Source organism: Blastomyces dermatitidis, assembly GCF_000003525.1.
Source record: "Blastomyces dermatitidis ER-3 genomic scaffold supercont1.1, whole genome shotgun sequence".
NCBI lineage: Eukaryota > Fungi > Ascomycota > Eurotiomycetes > Onygenales > Ajellomycetaceae > Blastomyces > Blastomyces dermatitidis.
Genome location: NW_025544774.1, coordinates 9,398,090 through 9,415,969, shown reverse-complemented (window position 1 = coordinate 9,415,969; position 17,880 = coordinate 9,398,090). Strand labels below are relative to the sequence as shown.

The following is a 17,880-nucleotide window of genomic DNA, read 5'->3' as shown; positions in this document are numbered from 1 at the left end:
ATTAGACGCGGAGTTAGACGCGGAATTAGACGCGGATTGGCGCTACGCAGGTTCGAGTGAACGGTACGGAATCATCGAGCTGATATTATTATCACCATACTGTGGGTGATATACTGACAGCTGACTTACTATTTATATTGTTGCCCTTTTTATAGCCTAACCCTTTAGTCCGACTTGTTTTTCTCCTTTCTCACACCCTGCCGGTAAACATTCCCTCCATCTACTCAGCACGCGCGCTGCACATCTCAGCTTAAACAAGATGGCTAGCTCCACAGCCCAGGAGTTTTTCCAGCGTTACGAGCAGGTCAAAGCGATTGAACAGTCAAAGAATGAGTTAATTGAAGTGCTAATCTCCGCCCACCTCTCTACTTTGACTTTGCCTTCTCATATTGGTTAAATAGGATCTTTTACGGCGGGTTGCCGAGCTCGAAAATGCATATCAACAAACCCGATTAGACCATGAACGCGAATCCCGTTTTAATCGTGAAGTGCAAATGCATGAAATGGAGCTTATGAAACAGATAACTGCTATGGAAACTGTGATGGTGCGGTTTTGTCATCCCCATACCTATATACGATATCCCCCGTCGGTCTAACTGTCAGTTCTTTGTTGGTTGTGGTAGGAACAAGAACCATTTCTTCTCGTTCTTCTCGATGGTGATGGCATGATATTCCAGGACTCTTTTCTGCAACAAGGTGAACAGGGTGGTAAAGACGCTGCGAATCAGCTCTGGGCTGCAATCCGTGACTATGCGTCTCGAACTTTTCCGAACATACCATCGCCAAAAATTATAGCTCGGGTATATGCAAACGTCAGAGGATTAGCTGATGCATGCTATAAAGCTGGTCTTGTTGAACGTCCAGGCCTAATTGAAGAATTTACTCGTGGATTCAATGGGAGTAGGCTCTTGTTTGATTTCGTTGATGTGGGTAGTGGTAAAGATAGAGCCGATGATAAGCTCGCTGGTATGCTGGTTCCCTCACCCACCCCCTACTCTAGTAGCCATTTTAGGACGTTTACTAACTTCAAAATGTCTTCAAAGAGGTTTTTAAGCTCCATTTATACAATTGCCATTGTCACCAAATATTCCTCGGCTGTTCTCATGATAACGGCTATGCGAGACTGCTTGAAGATACGTTAGCGGATCGCGACCTTATTGGACGAATATCCTTAATCGAAGGCGTCCCATTCGAACGAGAATTAGTACCTATGGGAGCTTCTTACAGAGTAACTAAATTTGAAGAGCTTTTCCGGACCTCAAAGATAATTACGAACCCACCTTCATGGAATGACCGGAATGGGACGAATAATAACTCCATCCCTACCCCAATTTCTGCACCGCTATCCGCCCTATCGCCTAATACGCCTGGCAACCACGGCCTTGCTCGCATCCCGTCCAACTCGACCATCCCGTCGAATGGAACAAGCACACCGCCAACATGGGCCGCAACCACGGCAGCGGGAGCCCAGGGGCCATTTACCGATTTAACAGCCTCGAAACCAAGCAGCCCCGCACCATCCAAGGTTGAGCGCAATAAATACGGCGAACGCATCGACCGGTTAGATTTCAAAACTATCCCCAAGGACGAATTAAATCGAGTGAAGAAGTTAAAATTATGTAACTTATACTATTTGCTTGGTGACTGTCCCAATTTAAGCTGCTACCACACTCACGATCATAAATTGTCGAAGAATGAGCGTGTCGTCTTGCACGCGGTTGCGCGGATGACGCCATGTCGGTTCGGCACGGAGTGCGATGATCCCGGCTGTATATATGGCCATCGCTGTCCGCAGAGTGAGGTAGGCAAGAAAGATTGCTACTGGGGCTCGAATTGTCGATTCGACACCGCCGCCCACGGAATCGATACTACAATCGTGAAAGTCACGAAGGTATAACGTGACAATCTCTTTCTCTTGCGTTTATGTTTTATTCATTTCATAAAGAGGAAAGGAAGTTGGAAGCTTCTGCCTTCTCTGGATGCTGGAGTGGTTGGTGAGCTGAGTATATTACATGTGCTGCATTTAAGCTCTCAACCAACCTACTCTGCGGACGGAAACGGGACCGCTTTTCCACCCAAGTTACTCTTTACTCTCTCTTATTTTATCCATTCTACCTCTACCCAATTGCCCAAAATGCCTCAAACCAACCCGCACGCAAAAACACACACCGTGGTATTTTGGAGACGACAATGAAGGCCACCCCTTTGTCTATTCCCGCCTACGTTACTCACTCATTCCTCAACTCAGAATTGGGCGAAACCGATCATTTTAATACCATTATTATTATGCACCCGGTTTATCCATTACTCCGACATTCTTCTGTCTTTGAAATCTCCCATTTTCTCTCCATTGGCCCTTGCGCCCTTTCTTTTGTGTTTGTTGGTTCTTCTTTCAGAATCAAACGGTCAGCAGCCTTGCTTGTTCTCTCTTCTTCTCCTTCCTCTTCTCCTTCTCCTCTCTCTCTCTCTCTCTTTTTTTTTTTTTTTTTTTTTTTTTTTTTTTTTTTTTTTTTTTAAGTAAGCTGGGTTGAATGGGAATGGAATTTAGTGGGTGGATGGACGGATCTATGGAGTCTCTCTTTTCACCTTTGTTCCCTTCTGAATTTTTTAAAGATATTTTTAATTTAAAGTCATGTATCAAATGGATGGAAACATCGTTTCACTTTATTTACATCGTCTCACTCTTTTCCCAACCCTCTTCCATTTTACTTTTATTTCAATTTAGTATTTCCCCTAGTATTTCCCCTAGTCATTCTCTGATAATCCCCGTATCTTATAATGATGATATTGACACACGCCTATGATTCCACGATCGGGACAGAGGGTAGGTTGAGAGGAGGACTTTCGTTACAGTGAGCAATGAATTATATGCTCCGGGAAAAACGAATTGGAGAAAGCATTGCCCTAATTGTCGTGCGAAAAAAGATTCGTATCTAAAGACTTTTTCTCATTCCCATTAGACGTATCTAAACTTAACCTTCCTGAATAATTTATATAGGCTTTTTTCCCGTGATGATACACATATACCTCCGAAACGCCATCGCTACTAATTTCCATATATATGTATATACTAGAAATGCAAGGAAGGAAAGCAAAAAAGGGAGAGAAAACGAGGGCGCAAAACTAACATGATCCCATGTAGATATAGTATATACCCATTACACAATCGTGGTACCGAACATACAAAACCGCCTTTCCCACCCAAGCCCGCATTCATCACTATCGTCGTTATCTGAAGTCCCCTCGTCCGACGCACGTGATCTCTTAACGCCAAACTCTTTAATACAGCAGACAAATGGCTTCGTTGACGCGGTAATGATTTGGTTGTTGGGATCAGGGTTGGGATCGTCGTTGCTTCCAGCGTTGTTGTCGCTGCTGCTGTTGCTGCTTTGCGCTACTGCCATGCTCGCACGCTTGCGTTCTTCTAGGTCGCCCCAAAGAATGAACAGTTTTTCACGGAGGTCGAAAAGCACAGCGGGGTTTTTGCGGAGGCTGATTTGGTTTTATAATAGTGATTTTAGTGAGTATTTATAGCTTGTATTTCTTTGTATTTTTCGCATAATCAAGGTTTTTTGTTGAAAGAAAAGGGGGAGGGAAAATCATACTTCACAGCATCGAGGCGAAGTAAGAACACAGCATCGTTATTTCCTACATAGAGTTTCATGCGCTCCCGTGGCCCGCTACGGTTGTAATGAGTGCCTGGTCCCGCGTCTTCGACCAGGAGACAAAATCTCCATTCCCATCGCTTGCGGCTGCCGGTTTCGTTATTATCATCGTCAGTGCCCGACACGCTCCCTTCGGTGTCTGATAGCATGGCACGCTCCACATCATACTGTACGGAAAAATCTTCTAACTTGGGAGGGAAGAAATCGACAATGCGGACAGAAGCTTTGTAACGGAGATTTTGGAAGGGGAGGCGGTATTTGATTCCGTCAGGGGAGATGTTGGTGTGGGATTCATTGAAGAGAATGTCCGATATTGAGCGGCAGGGGACTGAGGGGTTGTTTGCGCGGACTGTAGATTGAATGTTAGTATTTATTGTTACTGATTTGTTTCCCCCCATTGATGTGTAGATCGCAAAATGTGGCGTTGTCAACACGTACTGTAATCGTTGAGTTGATCCCGCTTCGCCTGGAAAGAAGTTGTTATTTCTAGTTGATCTTCCTCCCGCTTTCTTTTCGCCTCTTGCTTCTTCCTTTGCTCCGCTAGCCGCTTCTTGGCCTTTTTAGATAGATTTCGTGGTTGCTCATCATCATCCGCCAATTTCCGCTTGTTGACATCATTGCCATGATGACCCGGATTCTCTGTTCTCATCCTCTTCCAGTATTCTAGTTTCCGCTTCACGAGCTTCTTTAAATCCTCGTCGGAATCATTATCATTGATGGGTATCACTTGGATTTTCTCGGGGAAATGGCGATCTGTGTGAAGGCTGCCCTCCATTACGCCGCTCATTCTTCCTATTTTGATATTGACATTTTGGAGTACAACAAAATCATTTTCTTTGATGTTTTGCCTTGCGTAATATGAATGTGGTTCCCAGAGAGTAACTTGTAATGTCATTTGGCCGTAAGGTCCGGGCCAGTCCCTCCTAGGGCGTGACGTGTAGCCGTATTCGTCGCCATCGCGAGGACCACTTTCCTCCGAAGAATAATTGAAAAGCTGTTTGTTTTGGGTATAGTCGGTTACATAGAGAAGAAATCTTTGATAATCTTCAGGGTAAGTTTTCACTACCTGAACAACAAGGTCGACAAATATACCACAGGATGCGTCCTTTATTAAGCTAAATTTTGGCCTGCGGCGTGGGGTAAATGGTTTGGTAAATGGCTTAGTGGCCAGTGGGCGCAATGGGACCGAAGTTGCGACTTGATTGACTTGAACAGGTTGGCAGCTCGTAGCCACTGTGTAATCCGCACCGATTAGGGAGAAAGCATATGATTTCTCAGTAGCGGTCAAGTCTCGAGTACCGGGTCGCATTGTTACTTGTGGAACTGCCTTGGGATTGGACCCTTTACTGAAAATGATCCAAGGAGTGCTATCCCGTTGGCTACAGAGGCCAATCACCGCCCCTTGATACGACCGTACCTGTCTAGGCTATCAGCGACCGAAAGAGCCACAGTTCGATTTCGAAACAAGGAAACGGACCTTAATCTGCCGCAAAAGAACCACATCCCCATGCTGAGGGACTGGTAGATATGATTCGTCATTGTTGAAGTAACGGATTTTGAGACCGTTCCATGACTCATTATCAAGATCATGATCTTTAAGTGTAAAGGTGGACACATATGAAGATCCTCCGGATAATTTTGGTGGGAGGGCGTCCACTACCACCGCGATAACGTTCACCATCCTGTCCATTCTGGATACCGCCGTTTGGATATCATCGAATCCTGGGGGGATTGATGGGGCCATTATGTGGTATGGCACACCACAAAGACAAGCGAAAGAAAATGTCAGTGGCGAGAGTTAGAAGCGTTAGGCGCCTCAAAGACTGGCATTAGGACAGTAGCAAAGCAAACGTAATATATGAGATGCTGATACGTCTGTCGCAATGCCAGGAGACCTGCTGTTATCATGTACAGGACAGGTACAAAACACAGGCTCAAGTTCCAGTATCAGCAACGCCGGAGTGTTGCAGAGCAGACCAATGCCACAATCGAAGTACTTGTGGTACGGGATATATAAGAGTTGTCTCCAGAAGCAGCCTTAGTACTCAGTCAATTCAATTCTCCTCTTGACGAGCCACGCAAAATATGGGGATCAATTCCCTTGCTAGGACGCGTCCAAGTCGCGTGGGGGTCAACAAGGGAAGGGGGTATAGACAATGCTAGAAGGGCTATGGTTCCAGACATCGACCATACAAGCAAATGGATCCCTTTCCCCACCCGCCTATTATCTCGCCAGGATATGTATATGCAACAGTTCTCGATAGATGTGTGCAGCCCGTTGCGACAAGCCGGAAGTTGCCCCAGGTTGTCCAAGAGGTGGTGGGGTTCCTGCTTAGTCATCCATGCTGGTTCAGCAACCACCCAAAGCAGAAAAGCCCCTCTTCACCATCACAATCTTTCCATTTTCTCTTCTCCCACCCAAACAACCCTCCCCCAAATCCATCCCGGACATCAGGTTTGCAAATACCATACATCTCCTCTTTTCCTCCGCTCGCGTTAGCCATACCTCTCTCTCTTATATCTTTTTGTGCACTTGTTCCAGCTTCTAGATCCGCTGCTGCTGGCCTGTTCTTTGCGCTGCCCAGCTCTGTCTTTCTTTTCCCTGCTCTCCCCTCCCTCCTCCTACCATCACAATGGCGGAGCGCTACATCCCAGAACACCGTCGCACCCAGTTCAAGGCGAAGAGCTCCTTCAAGCCAGATGAACTTCGTCGCCGCCGTGAGGAGCAGCAGGTTGAGATTCGGAAGCAGAAGCGCGAAGAGAACCTCGCAAAGCGGAGAGGTATCCAGACTCGCGATGGAGGTATCGGTGTAGGTGGAGAATCTGCGCTTGGTCCTGACGATAGCGATGAGGAGAGTGGAACCATTGAGAGTGAGGTATGTGCATGTCTTCTACCTGCTCTTACTCTTGGAACATAGTTGGGTCTTTCGTTTTCAAATGTGGTTTTGTTCCTTCCATGTCGTTTCGTGGCTAGCTATTTAGCTATGACGCGCAGCCAAGGATCTTCTGGCGCTTAGGCAGCTATAATAAGATCCGGGATGCGAACCAAGAGCGTGAGGAGATGGCACAAGATTGAATTTTTAAAGCGAAACCATAGTAGTAAATTTTGTAGTAGAATGAGTTTGCTAATTAGCCCTCTATAGCTTAACGTCGAGCTCCCAGAGATGGTAAAGGGTGTTTTCTCCGATCAAATCGATTTGCAGATTCAAGCCACCACCAAGTTCAGAAAACTCCTTTCTAAAGAACGGAACCCCCCCATCGAGCGCGTTATTGAAACCGGCGTTGTCGGCCGGTTCGTCGAATTCTTGCGTTCACCCCATACTTTGGTCCAGTTTGAGGCCGCTTGGGCGTTGACCAATATCGCTTCCGGATCAGCACAGCAAACCCAGGTTGTCATCGAAGCTGGCGCTGTCCCTATTTTCGTTGAACTTTTGAGTAGCCATGAGCCCGATGTACGGGAACAAGCCGTCTGGGCGCTTGGTAACATTGCTGGTGATAGTCCTCAATGTCGTGACTTTGTTCTTGGTGCGGGAGCTCTTCGTCCTCTCCTTGCATTGATTGGCGATGGGCGCAAACTTAGCATGCTCCGAAATGCAACATGGACGCTGAGCAATTTCTGCCGTGGGAAGACTCCCCAGCCTGATTGGCCGACTGTTCGTTTTTCCCTTTCTATGTCCGACGCCACAATGAATTCTGTTTGGTAATTGCTAACCCCTGGCATTATAGATCCTTCCCGCTCTTCCCATTCTGGCTAAGTTGGTATACATGCTTGATGACGAGGTCTTGATCGACGCCTGCTGGGCTATTTCCTATTTGTCGGATGGATCAAATGACAAAATCCAGGCTGTCATCGAAGCCGGTATTCCTCGTCGATTGGTGGAACTGCTTATGCACGCTTCCACATCTGTCCAGACCCCAGCGCTTAGATCTGTTGGCAACATAGTTACTGGTGACGATGTGCAGACCCAAGTGATTATCAACTGCGGCGCTCTTCCTGCCCTTCTTTCTCTGCTCAGCTCCACTAAAGATGGTATCCGAAAAGAGGCCTGCTGGACCATCTCCAACATTACAGCTGGCAACTCTACCCAGATTCAGGCTGTCATTGATGCCAACATCATCCCTCCGCTGATCAACCTTTTGTCGAACGGAGATTTCAAGACTAGAAAAGAAGCCTGCTGGGCCATCTCAAACGCTACATCTGGGGGCCTTCAGAAGCCGGAGCAAATACGTTATCTAGTCTCTCAAGGATGCATTAAGCCACTCTGCGACCTCCTTGCATGCCCAGATAACAAGATCATTCAAGTTGCTCTCGATGGCCTGGAGAACATTTTGAAAGTCGGAGAGATGGACAAGGAGGCCGCCCAAATGGGAGAGCCTAGCGTGAATCGTTACGCTCTCTTCATTGAAGAGGCTGGCGGTATGGAAAAGATCCACGACTGCCAGAACAATGCCAACGAGGAGATCTACATGAAGGCTTACAACATCATTGAGCGGTACTTCTCAGATGAGGAGGAGGCTGGCGCCGATATTGATGAGCTTGCACCTCAACAGACACAGGCAGGTTTCACCTTGGGTACCGGCCAGCAACCAACAGGATCCTTCAATTTCGCCAACGGTGGAGATAGTATGGATATGTAAATTTGTTGCTTAAATATCAACACCTCTTCAGCTATTCTCAATAAGAAGGATAAGCTCGGAACCGTTCCCCAAACGACTTATGTCTTTCTGGACAACTTCCTTCCAGCGCCTTCAACGCTGGGATGAGAAGGTCTGTTTGAGAACGAAGCAGAATCCCACCCACCCATCAATGAATAGTTGTCCACGCCTCTTTATCTAATTTTCTTCCACCCTCGAGCACAAGCTTCCACTTTCCCCCTCTCCCACAGTTAAAGTTTCTGCGACGAATTACACCACGATATACAAGATTCACCGTCATGTACCCCCCAATATTTTTCCAGCTGATTTGACCTCCGTCGGACGCCTGCATGTTTTCGAGTTTACTCCTCTTTTCCTCCCTTTTCCTCCCTTTTCCTTTTCTTCCACGGTCTACCCTACCTTAACCCAGCATGTTAAATACACCGGCGTATTTCCATCAGATTTCCCCGCCAATATTTACTTTACGGCTCTCTATTTATTGTACTTTTTTTCCTTTTCCTCCGCTTGCCTATTCTATTTTAAAAGGGCGGAGCTGGTGAACAAACATGTCTGATTGATTGGCTCACACCGAAAATACAGCCGCCGATTGAAGACTTTCTACTTTCCTCCCTCCCCCTCTCCTAAATTTCGTACTAGAGCTGGCCCCGATGAAAACATTGAAAGAAGTTTTGGGCGTCGTGCGATTTTCCCTCCTGTCCTCCTCCCACCGTTCCTCCCCTGTCTCATCTTTACCCCCCGTTTCTTTTTCCTCTACTCATGTTTTTCCTTGATATGTTTACGTTTTGGGTTGCGGATAATTTTTCAAATCTCATTTGTTTGTCCCCCCCCCCTTTACAATTCGGCTTGGAGCAAATATACAAAATAAATGAAGAAAAGTTAATTTTTTTTATTATTTAATACTTCGATTTATTCATTATTTCTCGCGTTTATATCAGGTATAATGGCGGATTAAATGAGTGAATAACCAGCTTTTTACATCATCATCCATTTTTGGGGAGGTTAACTTCAGCTGATGAATTTAGGCTGGGCCATTGCTACAAGACTTCAAGTCTACCTAGCAACATCTTCCCTTGAGTATTCACGTATCAGATATGAATTTTATTTTTCAGTTCATTAATACTTATGAAGGTATGGCATTTCAATCTATAATTTATCTGGAACGATGGTAAAAACAATTTCACTGACGATTGCTTTCCCAGAGAATTATTTATGTCCAAAAAAATAGGCCTGGGGGCCAAAGTATAAGATAACGATGGTATATAGAAAGGAAAGAAAAGCCAAAAATGAGATGATATAAATTTATTTATAAGTAAATCCTCCATCAAATCCAACTCGATATAGAACGACACTTTGAGTTTACGCTCTTCCGTTCATAGCTGTCCCCTTCAGCGCCTCCAGGATAACCTCGCCCATCATCACCACCTTCTCCTCCTCGAACTTGCGGCCTACTAGCTGCAAGCTGACTGGCTGCCCGTGGACGGCGGAGGGGTTGTCTGAATTTCATTTCACGTTAGCCATTGGTGTGTGTTTGCTTGTTTGTGTGTGTTTGTTTGCGGGTGAGGAGGGACAGGGGAAAAAAGTGCAACTTCAGATGACAAGTCGCAACAAAGACAAACGAAGAACAAACAGCAGAGCAAGAGAGAGAAAAAGAGAGAAGAAAGGAGGGGGGAGGAATAGGACGTACATTCCCTCTGCACAATGCCGTCAACTTTACTCAGTTCAGTCTCGTTTACGTCGGGGCCGTCTACGGCCGCATCAGCCTGTACGCCGCACGGGAACGACAGACATGAGTAATCGAGGATGTTGTACACGCCTGTGTAACCGACGTGCTTGAAGAGGCCGTGCTCAACTGTCGCGAAGGGGGTTGTGGGGGCTGGCGCAATAAATAGTCAGTCGTTGATGTTAAAAAAAAAAAAAAGACACGAGATTCTTCCACTTTGTTTGCCAAATTGGAAATGGCTTGGTATTATCATTAACTCACTCAACAGCCCATCGAGTCCTTCACACGCATTCCACCGCTCCATGTAGCTCTGCTGGAACCTATTGCGTTCAACGTGCAGTTTCCACAGCGCCTGTACGCCGCCGTCCTTGGCGTGGCCGTACCGGTCCATCTCGGGGCGGATGGGTTCTTTGGTCGCGGCGAGGATATCTTGCACGGTCGTGCCGCCGTCGGAAAGGAAGAAGCGATCCTAAAAAAGAACATCCCCCCGGCTTCAATACCTTTCATCATTGCACCCCCAATCGTGCCCGGGAAATAAAATAAAGGATTGAAAAAAAGTGTGGTTTTGCATACCAAAATATCATTCCCCTCTTTATGCCCCGTCGCGTCCCAATCGACAACCTCATGCCCAGCCTTCCGCAACTTGTCCACCGTCTCTCTCATCGCGCGGCGAACCGGCGGGGTCGGCCGGACTATGCCATCATCCCATAACACGGCCAGCTTCAGGCGCTGCTTGCGCTCCACGGCCCGCCAGGGGATCGGTATGCACTTGGGATCGCGGAGCCAGGGCTCACTGTTGGTCACCACGGAGGAAAAGAGCTTGATGGAGTCTAGCGTTGCGGCCATGGGTCCGTTGACGCTGAGGACGGACTCCTGTCCCGCGAGGCCGGATTTGGTCAGGAAGTTGGGGAATCGGCCGAAGGAGGGTCGCAGGGTGAAGATTCCGGTGCAGGCGGCTGGGATGCGGAGGGAGCCGCCTGTTCGTTATTTGAGGTTTTAGCATTGCGCCTTTTGATTTATTTTATTTTATTTTTCTTGTCCGTTCCTATAGTTTTTGGGGAGGATTGGATGGATGGATGGATGGATGGATAGACGAAGGACAGCTACGTACCAATATCCGTCCCAACACCTAGGGGGCTACCTCCGAACGCAATCAAGGCAGACTCGCCGCCCGACGACCCGCCGGGCGTCAGCAGGCGATTGCGAGGATTCAACGTGCGCCCAAACACGTTGTTCACCGTCTCGGCAATCATCATTGCCGTCGGCACGTTCGTCTTGACGTACAGCACCGCGCCCTGCTCGCGCAGGAGATCCGTCATTATGCTGTTGTAGGTAGCCGGGTCGTTGACCCAGCCCGTGAAACCGAGCGTCGAGTCCTTGCCCATGACGTTGAAGTTGTCCTTGAGCGAGACGGGGAGGCCGTGGAGGGGCCCGACTGGCTTGCCGGTGGCGGCCAGGTGGGCGTCGAGCGCCTTTGCATCTTTTAAAGCCTCTGGGAAGAGGGTTTCGGAGAGGCAGTTTGTCTAGTTGGATGTGTTAGCTGGTATTTTTCTGTTCTTTTCTTTGTTTTTGTGATGATATATAATAAAGAGAGGGATAGTGTATTGGATTGATTCGCAATGCCATTCGTTCATACCAGTTGATGGGCAGCAGCAGCCCGTTTGCAGAATGCGCGGGTGACAGCTTCAGCGCTCCAGGCGCCCGTTGTGGTCTTTGCTAGGATTTCAGCGGCCGTCGAGCCTGTGATCTCCAGCTCGGAGGCAGTGAACCAGCCCGATGTTTTGGGGAAGCTGGTCACGTCCGTCTGCGTGGCCGGCGGGAAGATATCTGCTGGGATGATCCATTCCGCCGGGATGGAGGAGAGAAGCTCTTCCCGCTTCGCAGCACCAACTGCTTCCCAGGTCAGTTCGCTGAGCATTTCTTCTTTTTTTTTTCCGCTTCTTTTTTTTTTGAGTTATTTATTTTATTTCCTTTCACTGTCTATGATATTATGCGCGGCAAGGTAACTAACTATTGTATAAGATTGGAAAAGCCGAGGGCAGAGAGCAAGCAACCCTATAATAACGTAAACAAAATCCTAGTCTAATATATAGAAGAAATGAGAGCAAAAAAGAAAGAATAAAAAAAAAAGAAAAAAACCAATTCCTAACCGTGGGGCTAGGGACCAATATCGGTCGGCAATCTCATCAGTACATAAGTACATATCTTACATTCCCCTTCCACCAACCTCCTAGTACCCAACTACTCTACTACGCCGAAGCAGCCGGATGGTCGCTTTCCACCCGCACCACATTATTCTCTCAGGAAGGGCCGGATAGAAGTCGGCAAGTAGCGAGAAAGAAAAAACGGGTTTCTTCTACTGCTATCGACTAGGGCGGAGAAGCGAAGAAACCCACCAATGTGTGCCAAATTTGGCCGGCTTGGTTGATGGGATGTGGGATGTGGGATGTGGGATGGGAGATGGGAGATGGGAGTTTGGTTTGGCATGATTTCTTCTTCCCCTTTGGCCTTTCGCCGATATCAAACCCCGCATTGGCAGGTTTGTGTGGTTGGAAGAGAGAGAGTTTGTTTGGTTGAGCTGAGGGGTTATCATTCATGTAGTTATTGTAGTTATTATTCTACCCTTCTTTTTTTCCCTTTCGCCTGGTTCCTCCCCCCCCTTTTTTTTTTTTTTTTTTTTTTTTTTTTTTTTATAATCCGGCGTTGGCTGCTATTTAAATGCGAAATTAGGATTGCCACACGCCCGGGGGGGGGGGGGGGGGGAAGCTGAAAGAGAGAATGTATCTTGGTAGTAGGTTTATGTTGTATGTACTGCGTACTGCGTACGGTGCTTAAACCCAATTCTAGGGCGATAACTATATCACGCATAAATATCAAGAAGTGGAAAAGGCTGATATTCATTATTCGGACTCAAAGCTTTCATCCGACATGCAGCTGGCACCTCGGCTAGTTACTGGTCTTTTTTTTTTTTCCCTGTTGAACTGCGAATATTTAGGTAACTTAAGTTAAATGGCTGGTTTCCGACTCGCTCGCTTTGCTCTATCACACCGCGTCCCATTATCCATTCCAACACCTCAACCCCCCCCCCTGGATCTGATTGGTGTCGCAAATCGTTTTTTGCAAAGGATGGAAAACCCAAATCTCAGGTTTGCTGCAGAATTTCCAATCCGTACTTCTGCCTCCTCCGGCTAACCCTATCAGTTGTCCATTATTACTCGAACTGCAGGTGGTGCATTCGCAAGTGGACAGAGATCCTCCTTGGTTTCAACATCAGCAAGTACTCTGTAAATATGTAACTAACTAGTTATGTGGCTGGACGAAGAAAGCGGAACCAGTCAAAGCAATGACAATATGTTGTCTAATTTATTATGTGACCCCGTCAATTCCATGATTCGATCCCCTGAAGTTATTTTTTGTTGCAGTTGGTAATTAGAAATAGCAGTAGTAGTAGATTTTTGTCAGGAAAAAGAGGTTATACACTACTGAACGCCACCAACATCGTATTACTGAACGCCACCAACATCGTATTACTACAATATTTCTCATCATCATCAGCTTACTACAACGCTCGTCTAATACTCGCTTATGCTAGCTCTCTTGGCTCGCACATATATTTTACTATAAATAGCTCCATCTTTTGTATGAAATAGATATATTAGATAGTGCACGGATAATATAACAAGCAGATCTTGATACAGATAAGATTCATATGTCTTCAACATATTCATCCGTGACACCCAATCCGACAGTTATGAGCCCGGTAAGCAGCATCTGAAGAGAAGCGCGATACACCACCGATCTCAATCCTCATTCGAATTTGACAACAATCATTCGAACTGAGAAGATTGATCCTCATTCGTATACGGTCCGATCTAATCGACCGTTATACCTGATTCCCGGTAAGCAGCATCTGAAGAGAAGCGCGATACACCGATCCCAATCCTCATTCGAATTTGACAACAATCATTTGAACTGAGACGATTGATCCTCATTTGTATACGGTCCGATCAACTCGACCGTTATACCATACCAGATTCCCGTCCTCATTCGAACTGATAACTATCATTCGAACTGAGACGATAGATCCTCACTCGTATACGTTCCGAAATACTCGACCGATATACACCCTGAATTCTGATCATATCTATCCTCAAATACTTGAACCGATTCCTCAATCCATTCAATATAACCGATATGACAGACAAGACAATGTCTAGTGCGACAGTACACCTTAGCGTTCCTGGAGATTGGAAACTTTGGTACAAGCATATGCTAGGATATGCAAAGGACAAGAAGGTATCAGACTTCATCAATCTTGATAAACCCGATATCTTCTCTGAACTAGAAGAACCTCTGGAACCTGAGTGTCCAGAAGAAGCCACCGCGGAGGCCAAGATAGCATATGACATCAAGGTCACTGCGTGGAAAATCAAATATATGAAATATGAAAAAATGAATGAAGGTATGACAAAGATACGAGATGTCATATGGAGAACAGTGGATGCCACAGAGCTACGACATGTACGCAGCGAGGATGATGATGTGAAGGAGATTATCCGTTCATTAAGAGATCGTCTCTCACCCACAACCGCGGACTATCAAGATGATGTGAGAACCCGATACCATGATCTCTGCAAAGCACTGAAAAACAGAGGTATAGAAAAGTGGTTAAATGACTGGTCACTCATCGAAGATGATATCAAAGAGGCGGATATAGCTGGACAGTTCAACTTGAAGAAAGACTTCTTAAATGCGAACCTAGCTATTGATGCAGGTTATGCACAAGCATGGGCTAAGGATGTCCGACGTGATAAAGATGTTATATCTTTGATAGAGTTAGTTAAGGACTTCAAGGAACGGTATAGGGAAATGGGTATTCTCAAAGGAGATAAACCTATGAACTTTGCTACCCTTAATGGAAGACCTCAGCAATCATCACCAGCGACATTCGGAAACTGCATCTGCGGAGCCCGTCATCGATACGCCCAGTGCTACTATCTCAATCCATCAAGGAAGCCACCTGGATGGAAGGAAAACGGGGAGAAGAGAACTCAGATTGATCAAGCTCTTAAGAATCAAGAATTGAAGAGACGTATTGATCATGCGATATCTAGAGATTCATCCACAAATACGGATATGGTAGATGCCAATGAAGCAGTCCTAGGGGGAATGGTTCTGAAGCAATCAGTTCCTCAATCTATCGATCATCAATCTATCGATCATCAATCTATTGATCATCAACCTATCGATCATCAATCTATCGATCAGCAAATCCGAAAAATATCGATGAACTCTTCACATTCTTGCTCCTACCTCCGAAACTCCTGGATCTTTGATACTGGCGCGGAACAGCATATATGCAATAATCGAACACATTTTCTATCCTTTACACCTGCGAACGAGAATGCGGAAGTCTATACAGGCGATTCCAGCACTAAAGTTGAAGGTTATGGAACTGTTAGAACTATCATGATAAATGAAGCAGGAAAGCAGTTCAATGTCAATCTCACCAACGCGGCTTACATCCCGAATTTCCATACAAATATCATTGCATGGAAACCGTGTTTCCATATAGAAGGCATCTATTATGATGGAAAAGACTTCAGATTGTGAAAATGCGCAGATAATACAATCTTTGCACGCGTTGAAGTATTTGGGGGGTTGCTAGTTACAGAATATAATAGTGAAACAGCTGTTTTACTAACTATCTCGGAAAAATCAACTACCGAAGCCGATGCAGCTACCACACCACACACATCTAACATCACTATATCTGAAAAAACGATATCTTCAAATTCTTCAACTTCTACAAATCATCCTTCTTCCAACCTGCCAATACGCACAAAACCTTCTCAAAAACCTAAGATCTCTATAGCTACTGAGTCAACATGGCATAAGAGATTAGGACATCCATCGAAAATCGCCATTCAAAAACTTGCAAATGATGCAACTGGCATTCAAATCACCCATCAAGAAGATGCTGCGGACAAGCTTACCACCGAGCTTTGCAAACCCTGCCATCTATCTAATGCGGAAAATCAAATATCTAGACGTCCCCACGTTAGATCTCATACACCGAAACCAACACCTGAACCTACGCCAGGGCCAGCGGGCCCTAATGTTGATACAGGTCCTAATGTTGATACAGGTCCTAATGTTGATACAGGTCCCAATGTTGATATCAATACACATACAGCTGCGATAGATAATCGTACACGAGCCCGAAATCACAGAGCTGCCCACCTTGTGACAGTTGCAAATGCCAAAGCCAATCCTTTTCAAATGATCAATGAAGCATTCTCTCATTCTCATTCTCACCCAGACTTCTACAAGTCTCAAAATTTATTTCCTAATACTGTTTTTACTGTTATCAACAATACATCTACCTCAACAGCATCCATACCGACTTCAAGAATCCATAGATCTCAACTGCCAGATCCACCGAACCACTGGGCAGATGTTGAAAAACACCCACATCGCGAAGAATCGGAGAACGCTAGACTTCACCTCTATGCCAGAGGATTGCTGCCTCTTCTCAAATGATCGATTAATTGTCTTCTTCTATGTGGATGATATCGTCATCCTATCCGAAAGATATCAATCCGAGAACATGTTCAATCCAGCGATATTACAGTTGATTGAGTGCCTACGGCCCAGATGCCAGCGGATGGCCTCACTAAGACTCTGCCACGCCAGAAACATACAGAATTCGTCAAGATGCTAGGCCTAGTTGATATATCAGATATCATCAAGGCGTAAGCAGAATAAATGGTCTATCTTGATGTAATCTCTACAGATTCATCTACACTCTTTTTGTTACAGATTCATCTACACTCTTTTTGTTGCAGCTTCATTTACACTTTCTTTTACATGTTACATTCGCTGAAGGGGGTGTGTCAGGAAAAAGAGGTTATACACTACTGAACGCCACCAACATCGTATTACTGAACGCCACCAACATCGTATTACTACAATATTTCTCATCATCATCAGCTTACTACAACGCTCGTCTAATACTCGCTTATGCTAGCTCTCTTGGCTCGCACATATATTTTACTATAAATAGCTCCATCTTTTGTATGAAATAGATATATTAGATAGTGCACGGATAATATAACAAGCAGATCTTGATACAGATAAGATTCATATGTCTTCAACATATTCATCCGTGACACCCAATCCGACAATTTTTGATGCCTTGCTGGACAACGAATAGAACTAAATAATAAAGTTTCCATTGGAACCTGGTGGCTGGTTAAATATAAGGTTATTTACCTGGGCAAGGCTTGGGTTATTTACGTAGCGGTCGGGGGTGGTGATATAAAATCCACACCCCCCTGAAATCAATCTTTATAACTGCCATACAACAACAATCCGCCCAGGAATCCGTGCTCTTTGACGGGATGGGATGTCTCGTCACATTTTCTGGCGATTCTCTGGTTCTAGGATTTGGTAGCCTTCCCGTCGGGCTCTAGACCTAAATACCTTCCAAGGCACTGGGAACTACAAAGTGCGTCTTGGGCGTTAGTAGAAACACCGGCACGGACGTGATATACAGCAAGAACCAAACTCAAGACGGATCAAATTCTTCTAGCAAAGGAGATATCCAGCGCATGGCGGGGAGACTATTACATACAACCGCGGGCCGCCTAACAAAGACTTTCCTTATCGTATCATTGGACTGTGTCATTACAGAGTAACTACTACATAGTACTGAAGACATAACAACGGACCGCTCATAAGCGATAGATTCTCCAATAAAAACATGATCAGTCGTGATATCCGAACCTCGCTTTCTGTGAACAAGTCATTTAGATGGATAGGAATACGACAAGAGCA

General features: G+C 45.8%; 4 protein-coding genes across 4 annotated transcripts; 2 read left to right on the top strand and 2 right to left on the bottom strand.

The window, feature by feature from the left end:
• Nucleotides 1-37: 37 nt before the first annotated feature.
• Nucleotides 38-3,297, top strand: BDCG_01298 (C-x8-C-x5-C-x3-H type zinc finger protein). Its single transcript, XM_045416801.1, has 4 exons — nucleotides 38-343; nucleotides 402-545; nucleotides 624-966; nucleotides 1,044-3,297. The coding sequence occupies exons 1-4, from the start codon at nucleotides 260-262 to the stop codon at nucleotides 1,895-1,897; spliced, it is 1,425 nt and encodes a 474-aa protein (XP_045272448.1). The 5' UTR covers nucleotides 38-259; the 3' UTR covers nucleotides 1,898-3,297.
• Nucleotides 2,927-6,182, bottom strand: BDCG_01297 (telomere-binding alpha subunit central domain-containing protein). The gene is made up of 4 exons (XM_045416800.1): nucleotides 5,143-6,182; nucleotides 4,104-5,082; nucleotides 3,606-4,014; nucleotides 2,927-3,492 (listed from the first exon to the last, which is right to left on the bottom strand). The coding sequence occupies exons 1-4, from the start codon at nucleotides 5,407-5,409 to the stop codon at nucleotides 3,159-3,161; spliced, it is 1,989 nt and encodes a 662-aa protein (XP_045272447.1). The 5' UTR covers nucleotides 5,410-6,182; the 3' UTR covers nucleotides 2,927-3,158.
• BDCG_01296 (importin alpha subunit) lies at nucleotides 6,013-12,695 on the top strand. The gene is made up of 5 exons (XM_045416799.1): nucleotides 6,013-6,541; nucleotides 6,809-7,318; nucleotides 7,392-9,449; nucleotides 9,521-11,942; nucleotides 12,064-12,695. Exons 1-3 carry the CDS (start codon nucleotides 6,299-6,301, stop codon nucleotides 8,301-8,303), a joined length of 1,665 nt encoding a protein of 554 aa, XP_045272446.1. The 5' UTR covers nucleotides 6,013-6,298; the 3' UTR covers nucleotides 8,304-9,449; nucleotides 9,521-11,942; nucleotides 12,064-12,695.
• On the bottom strand, nucleotides 9,410-12,724 carry BDCG_01295 (fatty-acid amide hydrolase). The gene is made up of 6 exons (XM_045416798.1): nucleotides 11,678-12,724; nucleotides 11,153-11,564; nucleotides 10,615-11,018; nucleotides 10,303-10,510; nucleotides 10,006-10,194; nucleotides 9,410-9,814 (listed from the first exon to the last, which is right to left on the bottom strand). The coding sequence occupies exons 1-6, from the start codon at nucleotides 11,957-11,959 to the stop codon at nucleotides 9,678-9,680; spliced, it is 1,632 nt and encodes a 543-aa protein (XP_045272445.1). The 5' UTR covers nucleotides 11,960-12,724; the 3' UTR covers nucleotides 9,410-9,677.
• Nucleotides 12,725-17,880: the final 5,156 nt, after the last annotated feature.